This window comes from Lissotriton helveticus, chromosome 4_1 (genome assembly GCF_964261635.1).
Source record: "Lissotriton helveticus chromosome 4_1, aLisHel1.1, whole genome shotgun sequence".
In the NCBI taxonomy this organism is placed as follows: Eukaryota; Metazoa; Chordata; class Amphibia; order Caudata; family Salamandridae; genus Lissotriton; species Lissotriton helveticus.
In genome coordinates this window covers 566,685,053-566,712,048 of record NC_136063.1, presented here as the reverse complement: position 1 = coordinate 566,712,048, position 26,996 = coordinate 566,685,053, and the positions used below count along the sequence as shown (strand labels likewise).

Here is a 26,996-nt window from a genome sequence, read left to right as displayed (position 1 = left end):
AGGACACCATGAGCACACTGATCTTCACTTTCACTGTGGGTAGTCGCAAATCTAGAATGACAGTGAAAGAGTTGTTTTCTTCCATGGCAGAAGGGGGAACAAGGTCAATATTTGGGAAAGTATCAAGGCCAGAGGCAATCTAAAGTTCTTTATACTGGTGTTATTTATTATACTGGGGAACATGGTGGTTCCCTTATTCACAGTCATGTCCAAGCCTGTGCCAAAAAGATTGAGTTAAGTCTAGGCCCTACCATGTGGTAAGGGCAAGGGATCAGAATCTGAAGGATTGCCTAGTGGATGTGTGCCTGTAAGAGCCAGCCACGATCTAGGGCAAGATCGTGGTGGATTATGCCAGAGTCAGACAGCACAATGGGCTGTACCTCCTCCTCTGGTGTCATCATTGGTGTCTACTTGCTGCAATGTTATCGATGGACCTGGGAATTCAGGGTGCGCCGGGACTAAACTCCGTTTCGGCTGTGATGGACAACGGGAAGGAGACTAGGATACACACTGATGCCCTTATGTCCTCTCTGGACTCCAGAGATTAGCAGGAAGGAGACCACTTCACACTTCGACTTCTTGGGTTTTTCTTAAACTTAAACAAAGACCAAGACTAATGATCTGCTGTGGAATGGACCTTCCTTTGGACTTTGACGGGTCACAGCTTGGAGTGTTCTTGTGTTTGGCAATGTAAAGTTTGCAGAGCTGGATTGGGAACCAAATGGAGCCCTCACAAAAATGTTCAAACCAGCCCTCACTTCTTCACCACTCTGTCTTTCAATACATTCCTTTTTTTCTCTCCTTCTCACTATTCTTCTTTTCTGTCTGACATATGCCCTTTCTCGCTTTTTGCTAATGCCTCCCACTGTGCCTGCTGCAGTAAAGTGACAGAGGAACCAGCATCTGCTCTGGGTCTTAACAAAATGGACTCAAAAGGCCCCAGCCCACTGGGAAACACCAGATGAGATAAATGCCCCATCAAGTCCTGAAAGTTTGGCCTCACATTCCCATATGGCCTTTGGATTCAAATGGTTGCAGTCGCCGCAGGCCATGGACGTGTTACCCGACCCGATGCGTTCATACAGACTTTGCGGAAGTCCATAATAGACATCTGTATGCGATAGCCCCAAAAGGGTTTATACTGTTATATTAGTTTGTGACATTCCCCTTACACACTAGATAATTTTGCAAAATAAAATTGGTCAAAAGACTAAGGAGAAGCATTTTGAGGCGCGAAAAGAAAAGAACCGACGTTAGCATGCATGGGGGGGGGGGTTATATGCAGCTCTGCTCATCACTTACGGATTAAAACGGCATTTGCGCAGAGTCATATCGTGCGACCTCCAGGCACACAGGTGTATTACTTTTAAAGTCTACGGCTCCACTGTGATGCCTGGGGAAAATTTACTAGAGTGCGTTTTGCTTTTTGATAACAAATTTGAATGTACTTAACAATCCATCTTGCATTGTTTGATTTTGAAATTGGATTTCCCTTATGTGGAGGAGAAAAAGACACAGACAGTTGTTTAGTTTTACGAAAAGGTTTTGTCCTATCAATGTAGTATAGAGGCGCTCTTTTTACATCTAATGTATGTAGAGCTCTTTCGGCCACTGTTTGTGTTTGGGGGAAAAATACTGGCAACTCAATAGATTGATTGAGGTGGAAAGGTGAAATGACCTTTGGCAGAAACTTTGGATTTGTTTTAAGAACCACTTTATTATGATGAAGTTGTATAAATGGTTCTTGAATTGTTAATGCTTGTATCTCACTTACTCTTCTAAGTGACGTTAAAGCTACTAAAAAAGCAACTTTCCATGTAAGGAATTGTAATTCACCTTTATGTAATGGTTCGAAAGGAGGACCCACAAGTCTTGAGAACAACAATTAAATTCCACAATGGAGAGGGTGGTATTCTAGGAGGAATTATTCTTTAAAGTCCTTCCATAAACGCATTGATTGCAGGTACTCTAAACAATGACAAATGTCTGTTTTGAAGATATGCTGCTAAAGCAGCAAGATGTAACCTGATTGAGGAATACGCTAAGTTAGATCTTTGCAGATGTAACAGATCGCATATAATGTTTTGTATGGAAACATCTAAGGGATTGATGTTATTTGTACAATATACAACAAACCTTTTCCACTTTGCTGCATAACATGCTCTAGTGGTAGGGCGTCTTGCTTCTTTTATGACATTCATACAATCAGGTGGTAAATTTAGATATCCAAATTCTAAGACCTCAGGAGCCAAATCGCTAGATTGAGCTGCAATGCGTCTGGATGCATAATCTCTCCATGGTTCTCTGTTAGGAGATGTGGAGAGAGTTTTAGTTTGTGATGTGGTACTACTGACATCTCTAGTAGCGTGGCGTACCAGGGTTGTCTTGCCCACGTTGGTGCTATGAGAATCAACGTGAGAGAATGTTGCTGTAGCTTGTGTACCACTAATGGAATTAGTGGTAGAGGTGGAAATGCGTACGCAAATTTGTTTGACCAGTTCATCCATACCGCATTGCCTTTGGATAATGGGTGTGGGTATCTGGCGGCGAAGCTTGGCATTTGGAGTTGTGTTTTGTAGCAAACAGATCTATGTCTGGTTGACCCCACTTTTGAAAAAATGGCTGAAGAACTTGATGATGAATAACCCATTCCTGTATCTGTTGTCTTTGACGACTTAACAGATCTGCAACTTGATTGTGAACTCCTGGTTGGTCTGGAGAAGTGTCCAGACCACTTGCGTCACACACGTCCGCTCTCAAGTCCGTTCTTCTAGCTGGTCTGCTAAAAGGTCCAGCGACCCCTCCAAGTCCTCAGCACCACCAGAGATGAACAGGGAAACAAAAGAACCCTCCAGCGTCAGATCCAACATCAGTCCTCCCAGTCCATCTCAGGGATGAGGATGGGGATGGCGCCGGCCTGCCCCCTGGGGTGTTGTTGCCAGGCTAGGTCGAGTAAGATCGACCAGCGACAATCCGGATCCAGGAGCACAAGTGGAGTCAGGCTGTCCAAAGATTAGGTGGAGGGTGTCATAGAATTTTCGGATTTGGGCAGGGGACACACCGGCTCCAGGAAACATGGAGTTGTCCCTGTAGTAGCCACCGGAGACGGATCCTTAGAGCAACAACACTCAGTCCCGCAACACAACAGCCGACCAACGGGGAAAAGGTGATGCGCGCCTTTGCTTCTTCGCCTTCTTCTTACTTGAAGATCTCAAAGACTTGGAGTGAGACAAGGTGTGGGGGCTCCGCGAGCGGCCTCATGACCTTCCTCTCGAACAAGACCAGGAACGACGCGGAGTTGACCGCCGGGCCACCAATAACTTTTTGGACTGCTCCCGCAAAGACTTTGAATTCATGGCCCGGCAGTAGGAGCACGACTTTGGACCGTGATCGCGCTCCAGACACCAAAGGCACACGAGGTGCAGATCAGTCACAAACATCAGCTTGTGACAGGAGTCGCAAGGCTTGAACCCAGTCCGGAGTTGGGACATCCCTTGCGCACCAGGAGTCTATAGACTCGAAAAAGAAGTTGACAAAACATCGAAAAAGGTTAGTCAAAAAATGACTAAGGTGTAGATCTCTCCGAATCTATGCTAGGCTGATGCGGAAAAAGAAAGACTGACGTCAGTGCGCAGGGGCGGCGTCTAAGTAGGCACTGCAACATCATCCCTGAGACCACGATGCCGATGGACACAGTCAACTGACGCGCAGGAGTACTGCTAAGAACAAATTATCTGTATGCAGTCGGACGCCTGGGGGTACGGTATGGAATCTACAACTAACTTTCTCTTTCAGATCTAATATGCATTCCTATCCATCCTTTACACTCACTGCATACCCTCTTTTCTCACACCTTAATCCGCTATCACCTCCGTTCGCCACTAAAACAACTGAGTAATGATTTTCCACCCATTACACGTACAGCTTACCATAATGGCAGTTCTTTAAGACATAGACTAAGCCATGAATGTTCTATCCTAACGGTCTCACTTGAGCAATCAACAACCTTAAACCACCCAATACTAACGTTCACACCTTCCACTATTGTAATAAACAACTTAATTATCAAACCCACTTCTCAGAATTTCCTCTATGTCTTGCACCATTTAATTATAGTCCCTCTTCTCAATGAACCAGACTAAGCACAATACCCAATAAGCTTACCAGCACAGGAACAACCTACTACCCATGTGTTATGAAGCTCTCCGACAAACAAATCAAAAGGCCAACAGGCGGCACCAAAAATAAATCCATTTTGACACCCCTAAAACAAAACCCCATGGAAACTTGCAGCAACAACTAGACCCACCACATTTACAGCAACATGTCAATCTCTGCTCATTCAAGTCACACCCAAATCGACAAAACCAACTGCCAGAGTGGTCAACTAATCCCTGAACAACCAACACCATAACACATTGGATCAAGACATCAAACTCCCAACCCTGCAAATGATACACCACAAGAAAGTATCAACTCGACGACGATAAGCGAAGACCAGAGGGCCTTCTGGTCAACACATGACCTAATAAATAATTCAGCCAGGAGGTGCTCTTTATCACAGAAACCTGGATGGGAGAAGATGCTTCAGTCACTCTATGTGAATCTATAACCAATGGTCACCCAACACACTACATAAACAAAATAAATAACAGAACTGGTGGAGCAATAGATGCATCTTTCTTCCAACTACATTGATCAAAGATCACCACACCAGAGTGTGAATCACTAGTTATTTGTTGTTCACCACTTAATACTTTTACTGCCCGATTCCTCCTAATGTACAGTCCACTTCAAGTATTTAAAGAAAGCATTTGCAGATGCCCTTCAGTACACTGCATCGGATGACAATTAACCATCCTAATTTACGTGTCCTAGGAGATCAGCTGTCTTGATAAACCAGACCTCCGCTGTCAACTGTATTACCTTGAAGCACTCCACTGCCATCAGTTTGTTACTGGGGCTACACCTTATGCTATAGGTTTATCATTGCTTCCTGCACTCGTTTTTAGTAAAAATAAAAAATAAAATTTTTAAAAATAGCCCACCATTTGGGGGATCACCATTTAATTTATTTCTACTAAAATCTCCCACTTCGACTCACCCGGCAACATTACACAACATCTCCCTTTACAGACCATGGACGAATGTCAAAGGTGATGCATTTCAGACAGAATTGCCAGCAAAACTACCCCTTTTCCAGTTTTCTGTAAACATATTCCATGCTGGCTCTCAGATGTTTTCAACATAGTGGATCCTCTAAAAGGTTCTAGACGGAGGCAACAACAGCTCAAGGTGGTCTGGGTCAATTTGAATATACCTACTAAAAAGAAAAGTCTGAATTCTAGAACAGAGGATGAAAATATGACCGGAAAGACATAAATCATGATACAAAAACAGTTCAGAACTCTATATGGCGACCAAAAACAGGCCTAGGAATAGCATTTCAGTAGCAACCAACTCATTTAAAGAACTATTCAATGGGATTGCTGAATTCAGAAAACCATAAAGCAACCTAAATCATACCAATCACCACACAAGAACTTTGCAACTCTTTTGTAGAACCCAAGACTACAGAAGCCTAGACTCTTGAGAGCTTCACAACTTGACCAAACTGGCCATACTTTCTAGAGCAATAATCAACCAATTACAATCATCCACAGAATTTCCCAGTGAATTCGAAATGTCTTATATCAAATCAAACCATGAAGAAAATAGGACTAGGCCTTGAAGACCCAACAAATTACAGACTTATAACGAATGAGTAATTTCAGAGTACACTCATAAAGCAGTATTCGTTCAGATCTCCAATGAGTAATTTCTGAGTACACTTATAAAGCAGTATTCGTTCAGATCTCCAATTTCCTTGAGGGAAACCACTTCCTACCTGACCAATCAACAGATTTCCAGCATAGTATAGGCATCGAATCGGCATTTAGCACAATTTTGCGAGACCTTAATAACACAGATTTCAACTGAGTAGCCACACTCCTTTTACTGACCCTCTCAGCAGCTTTTGACACTGCAGATCAACAACTGCTAGTCAAATGATACAGAACTACAGAGTGCTACCATAAAAGGGTATTTAGTCATACTTCACAGGCTCAAATCTAATTTAGTCCCTACCATTATATCGAACAGCACCATTCCATCAAAAAGTAGATGTTAATCAAGATTCAAAGATTGAACTTTTTTTTTTATTCAACTTGCGCTTGGCCCCTGAGCTTATAAACACTTTTTTAAAACTCTGTCACAAGTATGCCAATAGCATCCAGATTATTCATAACTGAAAAGACCATGTGCTTGAGACACTGAGGCTGATACAATGTCTGCAAACAGTTAGCAAATGGATGACAGAAAAACATCTGACCCTAAATCCCTCCAAAAACAAGAACTTCTGCTGGTGGAAAATGGAAAGCATAAGGTCTAAGAAGACGAGCCTTACCCTACCATGTCGACATAAGTAAAGAACCTGGAAATGATCATGGACTCCAAACTAGCAATCAGTCTGATAAAAGTGCTTTCTAAAATCATAGGAACAGTACAAAGAATTTTCCCCAACATGCACTTCTCCCATAACATCCAGGATATAACAGCCCTACTGCTGCCCCAACTAGACTACTGCAACAGGCTCTACACGAGGCGTAAAAAGTATTTAAACAACAAATCCAATGTGTGGGGCTGTGCATATTTGTAATACTCTCAGCATCACACAGGCTTATGCACTGATTAAGTCCATCACACCATGTCTACCTTGCCCACAATCCTCACCCACTGTCACAACTTACACCCCACATAGGCAAAGTTACACACAGCACACTTTTCAGCCATACACCTGAAGGTCACTCAGGAAGCGGATGACCATTTGAGTGCTTTTGTTACCTGGTCAGGCTACAAAGCGCAATATAACGTAAAAATACACAGTACCTACTTGCATAGCAATCGGTGAAACACCATAGTGATGTCTGGCAAGGGGTATGAAAAGTACTATATAAATACCAATACAATATATGCAATTGAACAAATGATTACTTAAAGTTTCAACAAATTGAGCAGAACTGCAAACCACTCAACGAGTGTTACAAAACTCTTGTAATAAATAAATGCTATTGCATTTAAATATTTTCTCTAAATTATCTAAATGCAATTTTAAAAAAGTTAAATCACACACACAAGTGACAAACTTTTCTTCTATAACCACCATCAACTTAAACAGTGTACCTGAATCAGTTCTATGTTTTCCCTTATATTTATAATTTGCTTATCAGCAAAGAGAAACATGTACTGGTAAAACCATTAGGTGGCCTGACCGTGTCAATCTGGTGCAATGGTTACGTTAAAAGCGAAGGGGCTTATTTACAAGATGACTGTGCCACCGGACCATCACTTTTTGTGATAGTATGGTGCCACAGGCCTCTTAATCATATCTAAGAGACTAAGCAAAAACACCCTGCGTGGCTTGCATGGCCTCATAGCTATGGATTGAGGCAAGGCAGCACAAATCGCTCCTTTCTCTTACTCTGCGTCAAGGAGGCGTTCCATGGGTGTTACAGAGGGTGTTCCCACACAAAACTAATGATTTTGAAGCTGCCCCAGATTTACAATATTATGTAAACCTGGGGGGAGCCAACACTTTACTCCTCTCCAGAGCAGGCGTAACAAGGAGAACTATTTTCATTTCTCATTCTGCAACATACACAGAACAAGGAAAACGCCCCTCAGGTTTGTTCTGTGCAGGAAGGTGCCCCTTCCTGCACAAAAACGATCCTGCCAACAACGCCGACACCCTGCACTATGGTATGGTGCACGGGTGCCTGTGTTAGTGCAAGACACCAAACTACGCGATGGCTGAAAGGACAGGAATGCACCCTATCTTGTAAATATGGTGAATTCCTGCTCTTTCAAATTGGCGTAGGGCAGGGCAGCGCAGCACAGCAACAGACTTGCAGCGCTGTCCTATGCCAAATTTTTGTAAACGTGCCCCAAAATCTATTGAAAGCATATGCCATAAAAATAAAATTTTAAAAAATGCCACTCAAAGTGGCCACCATAGGGTTGCAACTGTTTTAAATCTAAAAAGCATTTAATGATGTAGCCATTTTACTAGTGATGTTTTCTTCAAATACCAACCCTTTCAGCTGTGCCATGCATTTATTTTATTATTAGAGAAGGAGGCAAGAATACCACCAAACCGAGAACTCCAATTATATGCAGTTACAATGTTACTTAAAGGCTTAACAGCAGCAACTTTAAACAAGCATCTGCAATGCAATAGGTTTCGTATTTACGCGAGTTTGCGCTATTGACATTGCAAATAATGCCTTTCATTTTTGTTTTTGTTTTAAAACCTAAATAAAAGGCATTGCCATTTACAATGCCAATAGCTTAAACTCGCGTAAATGCGATACCTTTTGCATTACAAATGCTTGTTTGATTTGAGTTTCACACTCCATGAGAATGCGTGTATTTCCCAGCTGTCTCACTCATGTGCTTCTCTCTTCTTGCACTTGGTGTTGCTCTCTGTCACCCATGTGCTTAACGCCGCCCACTCCATGATGTACAAGCCTTCTGTACCTCCCCCCCCTTTGCGGTCTTGCCCGTGTGCTTCTCTCATACCCGCTCAATGCTGTTCTTTCCCCGGTTTACTCTCAGATGCTCCACTTTGCTCTCAACGTATCTTGTGCTGTCCTCCCCGCCTGCGCCCTCCACTTTGCTTATTCACACTGCGCCCTCAGTTTTGCCTCCCTGCACCCCCACCGCCCCATGAGACTTGCCCCTTGTGTTATTGCCTCTCCTCCTGTCCCCAGTGTTGCCGTCACCTTCACTGCTTCAGCCTCCCAAACTCAAATCTTGATTTTATGCGTTTTTGTTTTTTTTAGTAACCGACCCAACTTGGATCCGGAACTAAAGAAATAGAAAGTGATTGTGTCATTTTGTAGGCGAGTACATGCATGGTGTTTGCACCCAGAAACATGTTTTCTTTTCTTTAGTCACGCTGCTCAGCATCGTGGATAATGTGCAGCAAACCAGTGCAGAGTCGACTCTAGTCTATTGTAGGCAGAAGGGGAGACTGGCCCTGCAGAGGGGGGGTGGGGGTACAGACAGGAGGATGCTCATGTACCGGCATGATGGGGGGCGGGGTAAGAAGAGGGATGACAGGCACGAGAGATGCAGGATAATCAAAAGGAGCACCGCCCGCTGGACACAGGAGGAGAGGGTGACAACACCCGCAGACAGACAGCGAGACAGACAGCAGGACAGCCAGAGGTAGGTGGGGTGAGAAGGGCATAGTAAAGCAGAGGGATGAGAGGCGCGGGGCCCCCTCAGGGACCCAATCACTCACCACGTAGGAGGACCCGCCCTCCCCGCTGCGGGTCTCGGTCTCTGGGATGGAGAAGTGCATGTCCCCCGGTCTCGCGCACCACGCTCCTCTTTCCAGGCACGGCACGCGCCGTCTCGCGCCTGCCCCCTCCCACACACCTTCCCCTCTCCTCACAGCATCACAGACAGTGGGCGGGCGGGAGGTAGGAGGCACGGACAGTGGGCGGGCGGGAGGGAGAAGGCAGGACAACGGGAGGGAGGGGGATTTTATTTATGCATATTTATATAGCGCGGACTTTACCCGAAGGCATCGAACACGGACAGTGGGAGGGAGGAGGCACGGACAGTGGGCGGGAGGGAGAAGGCAGGACAACGGGAGGGAGGGGGATTTTTTTAATTTTTTTTATTTATGCATATTTATATAGCGGACTTTACCCGAAGGCATCGAACACGGACAGTGGGTGGGCGGGAGGGAGGAGGCACGGACAGTGGGCGGGCGGGAGAGAGACGGCTAAAAAAACAAGGCCACGGGAGAGAGGGAGGGCGAGGACATGGGAATGAATGGACGGGGGTGGGATGGGAGTGCGTGTAGGGATTCGGGGGCGTGTTTTTCGTGCTCTCCCCTTCCCATTGGCTGGAAGGTAACATTCCAGCCAATGAGGAGAGGGCGGGGCTTAAAAAAAGACCCAGAAACGCCCCGAATCGCGTTCTCACTGGGAAAGACTGATTGACAACGCTGTCTTTCAATGGCTAGCCTCCATTTATGGAGCTAGCCAATGGAAGAAGGGGCGGATTCAAGTCCCTATAATGTAAACAATAGCTTTCACCTGGGCGTAGCCCTGCTTCGCAGTGCTACGGCCAGGTCGAAACCTAAAAAGGAGACATTAAATAAATCACCATGTACCTGGGCAAGCAACATGCAAGCAAAGGAAACTGTTTCTATGTACAGTTAATAAAAAATAAATAACATAAAACACATTTTGAGTCAGATTGGTCACTGAAGCGAAAGTAACTATTTTGAGTTAGATGGGACATGCTTTGCCTAGTCCCTCAAAGTAATGGAGGCAATGGGTAAAGTAGACAGATACATTGCCCCTCACTGTATGCTGTGGTGGGTGGAAGCAAAATATGAAGAAAAAAAATTAGCCGACCAGTGTAAGAAGCCCACTGGACAAAAACCCTCTATGTATGTATATGATGTACGAAATTTGGGAAACAAACAGTAGTCTAGTGAGTCAGCTAAAGTGGTCTTAAACGTCAGACCTAAAAAAAAGAAAAATTGCAAAGCAGATGTTTGAGTATACATTTGTGACATTGCCTTCTGCAACTTACCATCTGTAAAGTAATGTCTTAGCGGCGAAGGAAGTGCTTGAGTTGGCTGGTAAAATAAAACTTGCAGCTTCCTCTGCTGACACTAGAAGTCTCTCGTGCAGAATATTGCATTCCAAAGGAGTACTTTGAAAATGCTGCTTTTAATAGCATTCTATCACTAAACTCCATTCTCAAATTTACAAAACATGTCACAGCATAAACCCACTTCGTATGTTCTGAGTGACTTGATTAAAAGTGCACATTTCTTTACAAGTCTCTATTAAGGCTTAACTAGGAATATTCTATATACATTACCTAAAGACTTTGGCAGCAAGTTTCTGATGAACTCGTTATGGTCACCAACATGCAATATGCTGTAAACACTTGTGTTCATAAGTTCTTCCTGGTTGTATCGGAGGTACTGGGTCACATTCTCTGACACAAACACCACATTCCCTTCCGAGTTAACTACGAAGAAGAACCCATCAAGAGCCTGTGTGAAAGCCAAAGAAGGGAATAAATAACTTAGTTTCACATGCATGCTCTAAAACAATTCCACTTCTATAATGCAGATGAAACATGTGACAATACTACACGTGCATTTCATGAAATACATTTATTAACTAGTGAAAAAATAGTTACCAACTGTGCTGAAGGGACCTGAGGTTGAACCAGATCGGCTGACATAATGAGCGCTAGTACTTGGGTTCTCGTTGATAATCCACGTAAATGAAAGAGCGTAAGAAGTTCTCATGACTCTAGAACTGCCAATGTAATGTTTTGGTCAATATCTACAAAGGACGTTTTTCAAATAGACACTGGCCATAAAAGTGATAAAAGTAGAACAGAAAACGCGGTGAAATTTGGACTCTAGTCAGTACTCTGGTTATACAGGAGACAAAAGAATGTTCATGCTTCGCACAGCTAGCCTTAACCAAGCAGGGGTAGTCCCCACATGAAGGTGATGGAACATGTGGAAGATGTAATACATTTGTCCTGGTAAATATACCACTCGTGGCAGTCTGACAGTGTTTCCGGCGGATCGTTCCGGTGTGAAGGTAGATCTTCCACAACAATGTCAACATGGTGATAAATGGCCTAGTTCCATAGCTGTTGTGCCACTTTTGAGCGAGGAAGGAACCGTGTTCCCATCTTCTCGGTGATGTAAAACAATGATGTGACTCTGGTGTGGACTGTTTGTCCTGCCAGTTGTGGGAGGAACGCTTTTAGGCAAAGTATTTTAGCCCGAAGCTCTAGCATAGTGAGATAGACTATCTTTTCTGCGTCTGACCAGAGACTCTGGTCAACTGTTCATGCATGTAAGCTCCCCAGCCTTCCATGCAAATATCTGTCATTAGCACTACTGTCTGACGAATGAAACAAAGAGGCCTGCATTAGGATTTGGGAGGAATCTCCAATATAGTAAAGCCTGCTTTACCCATCTTGAGCCTTGGACTGTGTCATCCCATGAGCCTTCTACTTGATTCCATTAATTGTCCAGTTCTTGTTGGACGGGTCACATTCAGAGCCTTCATGAGGATATAAAGTCAATTTAATATGGCATCAGTTCCAGCAGAGAGTAGTAGTATCTGGCTGTGACAGATTGGGTAGTAGAGAGGTTCTTTTCCATGGCCTGGAGCTTTATCTCTGTCTGACGAAGGACATGCCTTTCCCAACTGCTTGTCTAATATCACTCAATAACTGAAGATTTTTTCTGGTTCCACAGAAGATATGTCTATATTTAGCGTATGAGTCCGAACATGTGAAAGAGACTACTACAGGCGACAGTAGAAGCCTTTGCTTTTCCTTTCGAAGTCTTGATGAGCCAGTCTTCCATGTACACTTGGTAACCCGATCACCTCAGGAAAGCAGCAGCTGGCGCTAGGCAATTGGTGAATATCAGAGGTGCTTATTTGAGGTCAAATGGAAGTGCTTTGAATTGGTAGTGCTTTCCGCCCCTGAAAAGCAGAGAGGGTTCCTGTGCTTCAGTTGTATAGTGATGAGGAAATGTGCATCTTGAAGATCCAGAGGCAAGGTAATCTCCTCCCTAGAGCATTAGGAGGACTTCTTGGAGCATTATCATGAGGAAAGATTGTTTTTTCAGGAACGTTTTCAGTTCTGAGGTCTGGAAACGGTCTACCTTGTCGTTTTCTTTTTTATAAAAAAGGAATCTGGGAAAAAAATGTATGGTTTCTCTGGGGTCTCAGGACAGTAGCTATCGTTTCCGTTGTGGTGAAGGAGAATTTCCAGTTGTAGCTCCCTCAAGTGAAGATGATGTTCTTTCTTGGGCAGGCAGAGGTGGTTTCTGTAAAAAAAAAAAAAAACTATATATGTCCTTGTTGTATAATCTGCCGTGTCCATCAGTGCTGTGTTACAACTCCCATGCAGGGGCAATAATTTTAAGTTCTGGCCCCACCTCCCTCCCACCTCCTGGGATTGGGATGGTGGTGGGGGAGCTGCAGGGAGTCAAGCTCTTAATTTGTTGTCATTGGAGCGAGTTTTAGAGGTGCTGCTCTTCTGTGCAGAGTATCTGCCATACCCTGCACTTTTTTCCCTGTTGGGTGTATATATTTGGTCATATCTGGTTTGTCATGGGGGTAATATCGTCAGTCTTGACCTCCATACTGACTGAAACCACTTGTGTAGGCCCGAGATCTCATGAGCCTCAAAAGGTATTTGAGCCAGGACATCAATAAAGCCAAACTCCCAGGGATTTGGCATAATCCGTTTTTATCTTAACGTTTTGTACAGCATTATTAACATGTTTTCCAAACTGATCAAGTCGGTCAAATGGCATACCAAGGATCTTGCTCTCACATACAAGCAACTGCTGCCTTAAAAGTTCTCCTGAGGAACTCTTGGCTTCTTACTCTGTCAGGATATTGTGTTCTCCCTCTGCCCTATCCTGGAGGATGAGGTATCCAAAGATATTAGAGTGGACGCCTCACTCGCTTATCGTGCCATTCTTCATCATTGGTGCCTATTCACACCCAGGTAAGATGATACTACCTGGGCGGACTCAACCATAGATGGAATGGGAGTTCTTAGATAAAGCAATACTGGATAAGCATGGATCCAGATGAGTGATATGTTAAAAATACCTCACGGTATACCCAAATGCTATGCTTTATTTGGAGGGTACCTGGGGTATGGATAAAATGTGAATTTTGGGGTTTTACTGAATTCAATCGTTCAGTTATACCCCTGTTACTGTGCCAACATGTTTTGGCCCTTGCTAGGAGCCCACGTGGGTCTGGGGCCTTTGTTTGGGCTATATTTTGTTTTGTCCCTGCTTCTTTTTTGTGCACGCACACCATGCACGAACGTGAGGCCTAATGCATTCACCTGTCTTGGTTCTGTCTTCAGTAGATTTTCCACTGGTATTATTTTTCAAGGGGCATGCGGTTCAGGAGGGAGGTGCCGTCTTGTAGTCAAACATTTATCAAAGATTCCAGCACTGCGGGATTACCTTGGTGCCCCTGCTCAGACCGCCACCATTGAACAGGGTCACCAAGATAATCCCCAATGAGATGATTTTTTCATAGGCAAACAATGATCATGTGTGGCCACCACAACATATGCCTGTCTCATGGACTGCGGTCTTGTCGGACAGGGAGGGACGCACAAAGCGCCACCCTCATAGTGGTGGAAGGCTACTATCTTCACCAGAATAAAGCAGCACAAGCATTGTGGTGGCAGCATACCGTGTAGCAATCAATAGTGGTGCACAGGTCCTTATAACCGTGTGTCGCTGGAGTGAGCCTACAGGCTCACTCACCTTTTAAAAGGCTCCGCTGTTGTGTGCTTAATTTATCCTTAGCCTACGTTCGTAGCTGTGGAGTGCTGCGCAGCAGACAAGTAGTCACTCTGCGCTGGATATGTGTGTGTCCGGGAAGGGTACAGTACAGGGATAAAGAGGTACTTTGCAGTATATGTGCAGTTAGTGCATGTACTGTGTGTATGTATACCCGCAAGGAATACATTACATGAGAAATGTAGTGCTGTGCAATTTGTGCGCAATGAAGGCATGTGCTGAGTGTGTGTGCTTGCATCAAGCATAATATAAGAAGGGTGAAGCGTTGTGTAGCGCACAAGGTGAGTGTGTGTTGGCAGTGTGTGTTAGTAGCTCATCCTGGAACAATACAAAAAAGTTACAGTACTTTACAGTGGGCGCAGACTGATGAATGTGTGTGCTGAATGTATGTGTGCCTGTAATGGTACAGTGCATGAAGATAACAGTGTTGGAATGTACATGTGTTGTGAAAGTACACTGAGAGTAAGTGTGCCTGCAATGGTACATTACATGGTAGATCCTGAGTTAGATTTTAGAAGGCCCAGGCCTGCGTGGTAAAGATATGAGGCGTAGCGGAATCCTCCGAGACAGTTTTGTGTATTGCTGCATTCCTGTGAGCTGGGTGAAACACAAATTGGAGGAAAGTAGTAAGAGACTCCCCGTTTACACTTCAAAAGGTTGATCTTTGATTCAATGATAGATCACAAGGAAGGGGCCTGGACACATCTCAGGAAGGAGATGAGCTGATAAGGGAATCATAAAGAGTAGGGCTGGGAGCCTGGGATTAACCTTTTGATGCACATATCACTGTTGCGGACATCCAGGTGTGACCTCTGGTCACTCCCATGTACTGTGTTATGGGTGAATCAGCTTCGGAGTCTTGCCTGCGGTAACATACATCCTTTCAAGGGGAAAGAAGAAAAAGAGAAGTGTCCACTTCAAAAGAAGCAGACTCCCAACATAAAACATCAAAGATTCAGACCACCAACTACATTATAATGGACTAGGAGAAAGGGAGGTTGAGACCCCAAACTTTGTCACCTGCCAACCAGGTAGACAGGCTGTGTGAGGAGGGGGAGCTCTGCAAGACTTTTTCCTGTGACCAAGACTAGGGGCAAAGTTCTGCCAGTCTTCCTGCTGGTTGAGGGGACATCACTCAGGAAAACCAAGAACACCTGGCCTGGGGCACAAGCGTCTCCTGCTTGTGAAGACCAGGAAGAGGAGAGCGCTGGAGGGAGTGCGGCCCAGTAAGGAGCCTTCCCAGAGGACTTCCTGAACGAGGTGCGAGAGAACAGCTGCACACTGATCTGGTCACTGCCCACTTGCAGTGTAAGTTCGGCCTCCCACGTATACCAGGAGCGGGCTGCTGTTGGCCTGAACTATGAGATAGCACCATGCGGGATTAGGCTAACCTGAACTACCACGTTGCAGTTACCCCATATGCCAGAAAGGGCCAGCAGTAAAGACTCTACTGTGAGAGCATTGTGACTAGTAATCGTTGAGGTGGAGGCGTTTGCATCTGAGAAGTCTGCGTCCATACTATAAAGTATTGCAGCAACACCATATTCCAGGAGACGCTGCCGGTACCAACGTTGTGAAGAGGTTTTGGGCCGTCGCCCAAGGTAAAAAGTGAGACTTTACAAAAGGGGATGATGGACGGAGCGTTAGAACAAATCAAACACTCACCCCCCAGTCAACTGATCTGGGTTTAATCCATCTCCATTCTTTAGTTCACTCAGCCACCCCAGTTCAGACATGGCTATATGCAAATCAGTCTGACCCTGTGCCTTATGGGAACAGTCCAGCCCGAACTGCCAAACCATGTCTTCCCTGGACCGGAAACAAGCATCCTGGGACCGGTTTCGGATTCATAATCCTCATCAGCCAGGCTATCTTGAATCCAATGTCTGAACTGGGGTGGCTGAGTGAACTAAAGAATGGTGATGGATTAAACCCAGATCAGTTGACTGGGGGTGAGTGTTTGAGTCACTCAAACGCTCCGTCCATCATCCCCTTTTGTATCACTTTGTTCGCCCTAAGTTGGCAGGGTATGCTCAGACGTGAGTCCCTTGTTTACTTGGCCACTGGATTCAAGATAGCCTGGCTGATGAGGATTATGAATCCGAAACCGGTCCCAGGATGCTTGTTTCCGTTCCAGGGAAGACATGGCTTGGCAGTTCGGGCTGGACTGTTCCCATGAGGCTCTGGGTCAGACTGATTTGCATATAGCCATGTCTGAACTGGGGTGGCTGAGTGAACTAAAGAATGGTGATGGATTAAACCCAGATCAGTTGACTGGGGGTGAGTGTTTGATTCACTCAAACGCTCCGTCCATCATCCCCTTTTGTATCAAAGAGTGAGACTTTACCTTGCAAACTGCCTCCGACAGTTCGACGAGGGCTGCACAGGATGACTTTGTACCTTCACTGGTCTTCAATCTGGAGCTGAAGAAAGAATTCTTCACCTCCTCTCCCCTATTGGGGAAAGGTCGACTTACCAAATCTTCATAAACTGGGAGCTGCTCTGATAACTGGAGAACTCCGTCAGCACCACGCAAGAGAGAAAGCCTGTACCGTTGGGTGCTGCAGCGCGAGCTGTGAGCAGCCTGACTTCTCCGAGCAGGAAGAGAACGCACAGGTGCTCACACTGAGGGCACCCGCTACAACGATGAATGTTTGTGCGTCAAGAACGGTTAAGACGAACTGGGCCTGTGGGACCCTAGGGACCCACTGCTAATTGTGCTGCGGCACCAAAGACACTTTTGACAAATTCCTGAAGCGTCAAAGGGGAAACTCTTGAGTATGATCTACTAGTGAGCATTCCCTGGGTGTGGCCACCATTGAATGAGGAACAATCTCGAACATGCTACAAGAAAGAGTGTGGGTGGGACAGGTATTTGCCCAACAACTACTAGAGCCCCGACCTCATTGGGATTTTGTTGTGGCTTCTGAATGTCGTTATTCTTCTGAATGTAGAGAGCTAGAAATAAAATAATTCTTTTCTTATAAAAACAAGTATTTGACTGGTCATTGATGTATTGTTTGTACTCTTTGCACTGAGTTATGAGTCAAGTTCATTTAACTGTATCCACACTTGCCTGCCCCAGTCCTAGGGAGCCTTTGACTTCTTGTCCACAACCACCAAAGAGTTAAGAGCAGAAGGGTTACTTGGCCCAATTGTTCAGGACACACAGTAAGTCGGGCCCCAGGACATCAGGAGTCAATCCACCACAGTGGGACCAGTTGCCCCTGCATGGCCCTCTGAAAGGACTTCTGACAAATAGCATATTACAGTCTGTGCACTTGCATATACTACATTATCAATATATATTTGATACCTTTTCTCCAGGTCCGTAAATGAACAGCATAATGTGCAGTGGTCCAAGGCATCCAGCTTGGATGTATGCTGAGTGAGCATACACCTTGGATGTATGCTCACAATGCTCAGTGGTCAAAGGTAAACACTCCACACATGGTCCCAGGTTAAATCATAGCTGCTCTGCTCATCCTTTAATCGTCAGAACGTCCATAAAATAAATACCACTTAATTGGACAATACTAAACATCTCTTATGTATTGTTAAGACACTCATGGGCGAGATTGTGCTTTACAAATACTTATCATATTCTATTATACCCAGTTTGTGTTAAACAGTACCTAACAAAAATACATCAGCGAAGTTTTAGGTTTGATGTCTTCATTTAGCACTTGTTAATATTCATCAGCTCGTGTCACGTTTGCTCTCGTTTCACTTAAATCTGCTTTGAGGGTTATAATGGTGACGTAAGACCCAGCAGTCGCCTAATATCATTGAGTACCTTTGCCATCCTTGAACTGAAAGCTGCTTTGCCATTAAATGAAGGGTAGACAAATCTTTCCTAAGTATTTGAGGTCATATGCGAGTTTACCCACGATTGTCCATGCACCATAACCTTAAGACAAGCGCCCACTGTCAAGCAACATGGGTGGCTGCAAGCTAAACTTGTGCAATGCCACATTAAGAGACGCATTTTTGTCAGAGACTGTTCCAAAACTCAAATGTTCTTACTTAGCTCTTGGTATGAAGGTTACTCAGATTCTTTAAAAACGCTTACTACAAAATGAACTGGCTCTACAAACTATTATACGACAATCTGTATTTAAGAATTGGTGATTCTGAGCTCTCGAAGGGAAACTATCAGGGATGGAGAAGGGCAGAATGTTTCTCACAATGTGGGGGATCCAATGCGTTTATATAGCAAAAAGCATTAGATATGAATACATTTTAACAAAGAACATAAGCCAGAAACAACTAATTTGCAGCTTGTAGAACTGTAGATTGTATGCTGTGCATACTCCCGACATCTAGTGTTTTTTCTAATGGACTTTATACAATCAACATAGAAGCCCTTCCAATATCTAAGGTATGCAAAGCTCTTTTCATGACGGACTGTGGTTGAAGGAAAAAAGGAAAGCAAGTCAATAAACTGATTAACATGAAAAGGAGAGACGACCTTTTTCAAGAAACGAGGGTGTGCCTTAAGAAGAACTCTACCTTTGGGGAAGTGAAAAAAACGTTCTTCAACCAACAGAAAGTGCAGCTATTCACTCTGCAAGTAAAGTGATAACTGCAAGGAAGGCCATTTTTCCATGACAAAAATTAGAGCCGCCATGATGAATTTTCCACGTATGTTTAAACATGAATTCTAATGATAACTTATTTCTGTAGATAGGTCTCAATTACTGACAAGTGTACACATACTGAATAATAGGTCAACCCTAATTTTTGAAGGTGTAGCAAGTAATGCACGTTTTTGGCAGAAAGCTGAAAATACCCAAACACTAAGACTTCAGGGGCAAGTATAACATTGAGCAGCCTGAGGTTGGTGTACTATGTAACCTTAATATTGTGTGAGCAGATCGGTTCCCATTTGTAATTCCTTGAGTGGATGGACATTTCTAGGAGTAGCGAGACCCAAGGGTGTCAAGCCCAAGTTTTGGTGATAAATATCAACATCATGGATACTTGTTGCACTTTCCTGATTACAAAAAGATCCAGTGGTTGCCGGCAAAAAGGAGTGTGGTAATATACATGACCAACTGATTCACACAACACTACCCATAGACCATGGGCAAAGGTACTTGCCGTTTTGCATTCTCGTGAATAACAAATAGGTCTATTACTAGTGTACCCCAAAGCTGGAAGTCATTATTGATTAACTGACAGTTGATCTCCCAGTCAAGGGTTTGTCGAGGACTCCTGCAGAGTAGATCTGTTAACTCATTGCCCACAATGATATTTGATGTAAAAAAAATATCACTTAATTCCACATTGTCTGTAAAAGACTGAACAATTGCAGTGTGTGCGTATACTCCCTGCTTTTTGCACATAAATACCGATTAGTCATATTATCCATATGAACGAGAACAATTTTCTTTAAATTTTTCTTTAGAAGGTTTAAAGAGCGAACTGTATTGCAATGAGTTCCAGCACACAGATCTGCAGGAGACTCTATTCAAGGCACCAATATCCCGATATTGTGAGGTCAGTCATTTGAGCTCCCCAACCCATAAGAAAGGCATCTGTACTGATGGTCACTTGTGGATTGATAAACAACTTGCCCAGTTACTAGTTCCCCTGATTCCACCACTATAGTGTGTGCTAAATACTGGTCTATAGCAACACTGGAAAGGCATTTTTGTAGAGGACACATGGGTAACCTGACATTTGAAATCAAGGCAATAAATGGCTGCTCCCCTTTAAAAGCCAGCCTTCTAGGGAGACCCTGGAGATATGACACCACTACGTCAAGAATTGATGAACACACTGGGATTTTAGTGACCCTGAAATGTAGACCTTTGAATTGGTAAAGTACTACACTGAGAACGAACTTCAGATATCGGCGAGGAGCAGCATGGATGGGAATGTGGAAGTAGGCACTCCATTATTGGTTCCAATCGTTCCTTTCGGAACGATCTTTTCAGGTAGTGGTGCCACCGTTCAGATCTAAGTCTCATGCCATCACCCAAGGAGTTCCGCAGGGATCGGCGTTGAGCCCCACTCTCTTCAACTTATATGTTCAACCTTTGGCGGTGGTTGCGAAGAGTTGGGGTCTCACAATGGTATCATACGCCGATGATACCCAGTTGGCGGTGGTCCTCAATGGGGACTGTGACCCACTGGCATCAAACTTTGCGGATGGCCTGAGGGCTGTTGCTAGTTGGCTTACAGCCAATTGTTTACAGCTCAACGCCCTCAAAACCGAGGTGATGGTAATAGGGAAGCACCCTGATCTGTGGGGTGCGAGTTGGTGGCCCAGCGAACTGGGTCCCCCCCCAAAACCTGTTCCCGAATTAAAAAATCTTGGCGTGTGGCTAGATTCCAAACTAACCTTCGCATGTCATACTAAGAAGGTAGCATCTATGTGCTTCGGCATCCTGCGTGGTTTGAGGCCCATCCTCAAATTTTTTGATGCCCCCACACGCCAGATGGTGATTCAAGCTAGCGTCTTATCGAGGCTTGACTACGCTAGCTCGTTGTTTTTAGGCGCTAACCAGGCGGAGGTCATGCGACTCCAACGGGTACAGAATGCGGCCGCCAGGGTTCTGGTGGGCCTACCTCACTTCTGTTCAGCCCGCAGCACAATTTCTAAACTGCACTGGCTACCTGTAATCAGACGCATAGAGTTTAAGACCCTTTGTTTTGCGTTTAAAATTCTGACTACTGAGACTCCCACCATTCTCCAACACCTCCTGACTCTGTACACTCCTTCACGCAGTCTTCGCTCTGCAGGTCAAAAGCTAGCACTTGTCCCACGCTTTCAAAAATGTAGATTAGGTGGTCGATCATTCGAGTGCTGGCTTCTAAGCTCTGGAACACGCTTCCTGTCCACATTCGATCCCTAGAAGATCTTTTTATTTTCAGGAAAGCAGTTAAAACTTATCTTTTCCCCTTGCCTTATTAAAAATTTAGCTACACTTCTTGTTTTGTCTGTTGTGTTACCTACCAGATATAGCGCCGGGACGCCCCTTTGCTGGGGCAGCTGTGCGCTCAAAAAATTGCTTAACATAACATAACATTAGCCTGAGGTTCGCTGTATAGACTCCCACTTGGAGAAGCTAAAATACATCCTGCAAAGTCATCATTTAAAGTGATTGGACATAACGTAGAACTCTGATGTTGCATAAATGTTACCAACTTTTGTCCTTTTTGGAGGTTGAGGAAACCCAGGATATAAAATCCTTGTCCCCTTTGATATGATGGAACAACCACTACACATTGCTTTTGAGGAGTGCTTGTATTTACTCTCGTATGACATTATGGTAATTCCTGAGGATGTTGTGTGGAGAGGTTGGTATGCTGGGTGGAGTGGTATGTAACAATATCCCAGAACACTGATAGCGAGCACCTGCTGATCCAAGGTTATAGCCCATTAAAGAGGAAGTTAAAGCCTTGTTGTACACCAACAGGTGCTTGATGCTCAATGTGAGGGTTTCTTGGTGAAAAGTGAGGGGATCGCAGGGAAGGAGTAAAAGCAGGTCACCTCTTGTTGACAAAGGTGCTTCCACCTTGCACACCTCCGACCTTGGCTAGAGTACTGTCCTCATCTAACAGGCTTCCTGAAAGGACTGCTGAGTTGTACTATGTCTAAAAAGCTGGTGTCATTGGGTTAGCAGACTCATTTTTTCATGTTAAAGGACATTCAATGTTTTTGCAGTTTCTATATTCATTTTGATCTTTTCAGGCACATTGTGAATCTGAAGCCTAAGAGATACTCATCATATAATGGCAGTACTATGAGGTGCTGTACTCCAAGGCAGAAGCCAGTAGCATGCATGGTGGTGCAAAAGTATGCTGGTGCTCACCTGCCTGCAGGCTGTCACCATATGTCCAGTGCACACCTGATGCTGCAACGGAGATATACTCCTCCTGTACAATCTCTTGCCTATTGTTTTGTGTGCATCCAGGAGGTGCTTAAGCAACACCTCCCTTTCCTCCAATCGACTCCTGTTTTATCATGTGAGCCGGTTAATGAAGATAGAAAAGCGTCATCGTGTGGTAGCCCCTCAATGCAAGAAGTGTTCAAGCAGTGTAAACTTTCTTACTCTTGTACTCTGACAGGGGAGAATTGCCTGTGTCCTGTATTAAGTTTCTCTTAAGTACTGTATGCACAACAAGAGTCAGGAGGAATATACCCACAAATGAACAGAAGGGAATGCTGTGCAGGCTTGAGCTTTTTCTTAATCCTTTGAATACCCAGTTTGGTTTCAACAGGGTTAAAATTAAATGGTCTACAGAGAACTTTATAGCATTAAGCACGGACAGGGACTGCGCAGTACACTCAATTTCTTTTTCAAAGGATCTCAATGACAAAGGCACTCTCTTCCTAATCCACATCCATTGAGACATTGTGGTGCTATACAGCTTTAACAACGATGGCATATTAGGACAATGTGTCAGTAGGAGAGGACACTTTGAAAGGGTATAACTTCAAAGATGGGTTGTCCTAAGGGTCTGTCCTGTAATCAAGTTAAGTGCCACCCTGCTGGCCAGTTGGATCTAGACTGTGAAAAAGGGTCTGGAGAGAGGTTCTGGTAAGTCTGAATGTATACAGGGGGACATGTGGTGGTGCAATGCTTACTTTTTTCATTTTCGAAATACAGTAACCTCTGATTTGGAACATGTCTTTAATCAACAGTCTGAAATGAAGAGTAACATCAACTCCACCCTCTCCAGGCAGGATTCCCAGATGACCGAATTAGAGAGGATGTCATGACAGTAGCAATGAAGGAGTTGCACAATTTGCTGATTTGGACATACTGGCAGCACTGGTTTCATTGGCAGCCTTTGATACCTTTAACCACAAACTGTTGTTAGATTGTTCGGATGGTTTAGTATAAGTTCTACCACCAGATCATCAGAAGGGGAAACCTCTTCTTCTGAAAGAGACACAGGACACCACAGTAGAAATCTTGATAAAAGAGACCTGTCCACTATAGTTAATCCAAGTACATCCCCATAGACAATTCCATACCATCAACCTCTGCAAATCTGATGGAGAGGCACACCTGCGAAGAGAGCGGTAGAAGAGGAGACCGCCCTTGTAGAATGTGCTCTTCGCAAAGACTGTTGAGGCCTTCCCGCTTGCTGATGACACAGACCAATCGCTGAGGACACCCAACGGGCTACAGTCTGCTTGGATACAGCGTATCCCTGACGTAGCCTTCCATATGCTACAAATAATTGATCTGTTTTCCGCATTGTTGCAGTTCGTTGGAGATAGAACTGGAGACATCTTCTGATTAGAGAATGCAAAGCTTTTTTTGCCGCGGTTTGCGGATTTGGAAAAAATGTCTTTAGAATTACTGGATCATTAAGATGAAAGTTAGAGGGAACCTTAGGCATGTAACTTGGATTGGTACGAAGCACCACTGAATTTGAAGTGAATTGTAAGAAAGGAGACTTGATCCTGAACGCCTGAATGTCACTGACCCTTCTTGCTGACGTCAGTGCTAAAAGTAGAGAAACCTTCCATGAAAGGAACTTGAGATCCACTTTATGAATAGGTTCAAAGGGGTGACGCATGAGCTGAGCGAGCACCACATTTAAATACCAGGATGGAGGCTGACATTGAATAGGAGGAAACATTCGGAATAGTCCTGTAAAAAAATTGTTACATTATTCTAGCAGAATAAAGAGAGGTAGAGCCATCTTGACGGAATCTGGAAATGGCTGCCAAAAACACCTTCAGTGTGGAATGAGGTAAACCCGATCTAGCCAAATGAAGAAAGAACTGCAAGATCTGTTCTGGTTTAGCATGAATTGGATGTAAATTGGCAAAGTGACACCAGGTAAAGAACCTTTTCCATTTGAGCTTGCATGTCTTAATCGTGGCAGGTACTCTAGAATTGGCTAAAACCTCTTGACAATCCGCAGGGATATCTAAATGGGCGAACTCAATGTGTTGAGGAGCCACGCTGCTAATTTCAAGGAAGCTGTGTCCGAGTAACAAACTTGACCCCCTTGCATGGTCAGAAGATTCGGTATTGGTGGAAACTGAATGGGATCGCACTCCGAGAGGAGGAGAAGCTCGGTGAACCAATATTGGCGAGGCCATCTGGGCGCAATGTGAATGAGACGACACAGCTGTCTCTTCACTTTTCTGATGACTCTGGGAACCAACGGAATCGGAGGAAAGGCATATGCATATACCGGAGACCAGTTCATCGAAAGCACATCCCCGCATGAGTCCTTGTGGGGAAACCAGCTTGCAAAGTGTGGGCATTTGCGGCTCTGAATTGTTGCAAACAAGTCCAGGTCGGGGTGACCGAACTCCCGAAAGACTTGGTCCAGTGTCGGTTGATGGATCTACCATTTGTGATTCGATATTGCAGATCTGCTGAGAGAATTCGCTACTACATTGGATATCCCTGGAAAATGAACCGCTGAAAGATTGATCTTGTGATCCAGAGCCCAATCCCAAATCGCCTGGGCTTGCTGAAAGAGAAGGACCGATTTTGTATCACCCTGCTTGTTTAAGTAATGCATACTTGTTGTATTGTCTGTCCAAATTAGAACCGTGGACCCCTTGATGACTGTTCGAAAGGATTTTAAGGCCAGAAAAATGGCTCGCAGCTCTAGCAGATTTATGTGCCACTTCCTTTTGTTGCACATTCCACTTTCCGTTGACAGTCATTCCTTGAAGGTGTGCACCCCATCCTTCGAGGGAAGCATCAGTGGTGATGGTAAACCTTGGCACTTCCGTCAGGAATATACATCCCTCTTGCAAATGTTCCCTTTGAATCCACCAGTGAAAAACCTCTCTCATACGAGGAGTTATGCTGATCCTGTCGTCGAACGACCCAAAACCTGCAACCATTGGAGACTGAGTTCCTCTTGTACAGGCCTCATTCGGAGGCGACAGTTGGGTATCAGAGGGATGCAGGATGAGATCATCCCTAGGAAAGATTTGAACATCCGAACTGAAAGGTACTCTTTTTTTGCAGTAGGAGAGCCATCTTGCAGATCTTGAGCTGTCTTTCTTTTGAGACGAAAGCCTGAGTGAGTTGAGTGTCTAGTGTGGTTCCCAAGAATGACTTTCTTTGAGACGGAGTTAGATGGGATTTTTCGAGATTGAGAGACCCAGAGACTGGAATAGTGACAGGCATCTTTGAACATGCGCTCTTGCTGTTCCTAAAGAACTGGCCTTGATAAGGCAATCATCCAAATATGGAAAAATGCGAATGCCTTCCAAGCGAAGATGTGCTGCCACTGGAGCTAATATCTTCGTGAAAACACTGGGCGCTGAACGAAGTCCAAATGGGCGAACTTTGAATTGAAAATCCCTGCCAGCCACTCTGAATCTTAAGAACTTTTGTGGAAGGATCGGTACATGAAAATAAGCATCCTGAAGGTCGAGGGTGGCCATGTGATCCCCTTCCGAGAGAAACTGTAGGATTTCTTTAAGCGTTAACATCCGGAAGGATAATTTTTTGAGGTATATGTTGAGGGCACGCAGGTCGAGGATGGGGCACCATTCTCCTGACTTCTTGCGTATGAGGAAGAACCTCGAATAAAATCCCGTTCCCTTTTGCAATTGAGGAACTTTTTCGATTGCTCCTTTCCGAATCATTACATTTATTTAGGAAAACAGCTCTTTGAGATGAACTGGTGCTGGACCTTTGGGAGGAGAATTTGGAGGGGTTTTGACTAATTCTAAAGCGTGGCCTCTGGCCACTACATCCAGGACCCACCTGTCCGTAGTAATTTTGGACCAATTCGAGAATAAACAGGATATTTTTCCTCCAACTTTCGACCTAGGAATGGGCAGAGATGGTGGTAGGAGGTATGTCTCATTGTTTCCTGGAGGAATCTCGTCCCCGGTAAGAAGACTTCCTTTTTGCTTGCGAGTAATTGTTACCTCGCTGTCCGTATGGTTGTACGGTTGATACCTCTGGTTACCTTGCTACGATTGATACGAGCGTTGCTGAGAGTAGCCCCCTCTATTGGAAAAGGATCCACGTCCTTTGGCACCACGAAAGCACTACTTACGAAACTGCAGGCTTCCCAGTGATCTTGCCATTTCCGTGTCCTTCTTCATGGTCTGCAGGGCTCCATCAATATGCTGGCCTAAGAGAGACTCCCTATCATATGGCATATCGATGATCTGAGCCTGGACCTCCTGGCGAAAGGATGTTGACTTCAGCCAACCCAGCCTTCTCAGCACTGCTGCCCCCGCCAACTGCCTGAAGCCTGTAGATGCCACATCTACTGCTGAATCGATCATTTCTGCAGAAGTACACTCCCCTTCATGCAATATGTTTCTGGCTTCTGATCTTTCAGGCTCTGGAAGCTTTTCAACATATTGTGAGATATCCAACCACATTTGTCTATCGTATCTCCCTAATATTGCTAGGGAGTTTGCAGTACGAACAGTAGTTGCAGCTATAGTTGAGACTTTTTTGCCAATGGAGTCCAGACGTCTGATATCCATGTCTGGTGGAGCGGTTACCTGTGAATAGGGGTTTCTGGCCCGTCTCTGAGCCGCTTGGGTGACGACTGAATAAGTCTTTGATTGCCCAATAAGGCATGC

The 26,996-nt window shown here is 44.6% G+C and overlaps 1 protein-coding gene across 12 annotated transcripts in view; it reads right to left on the bottom strand.

The window, feature by feature from the left end:
• The window catches only part of NCOA2 (nuclear receptor coactivator 2), a 1,089,938-nt gene that overhangs the window by 380,395 nt on the left and 682,547 nt on the right, over window positions 1–26,996 (bottom strand). For all 12 annotated transcript variants that reach the window (XM_078687164.1, XM_078687175.1, XM_078687166.1 and 9 more), the window contains one exon: window positions 10,948–11,125. In XM_078687164.1, coding sequence (XP_078543290.1) covers window positions 10,948–11,125 — 178 coding nt within the window. The remainder of the gene's footprint in view (window positions 1–10,947; window positions 11,126–26,996) is intronic.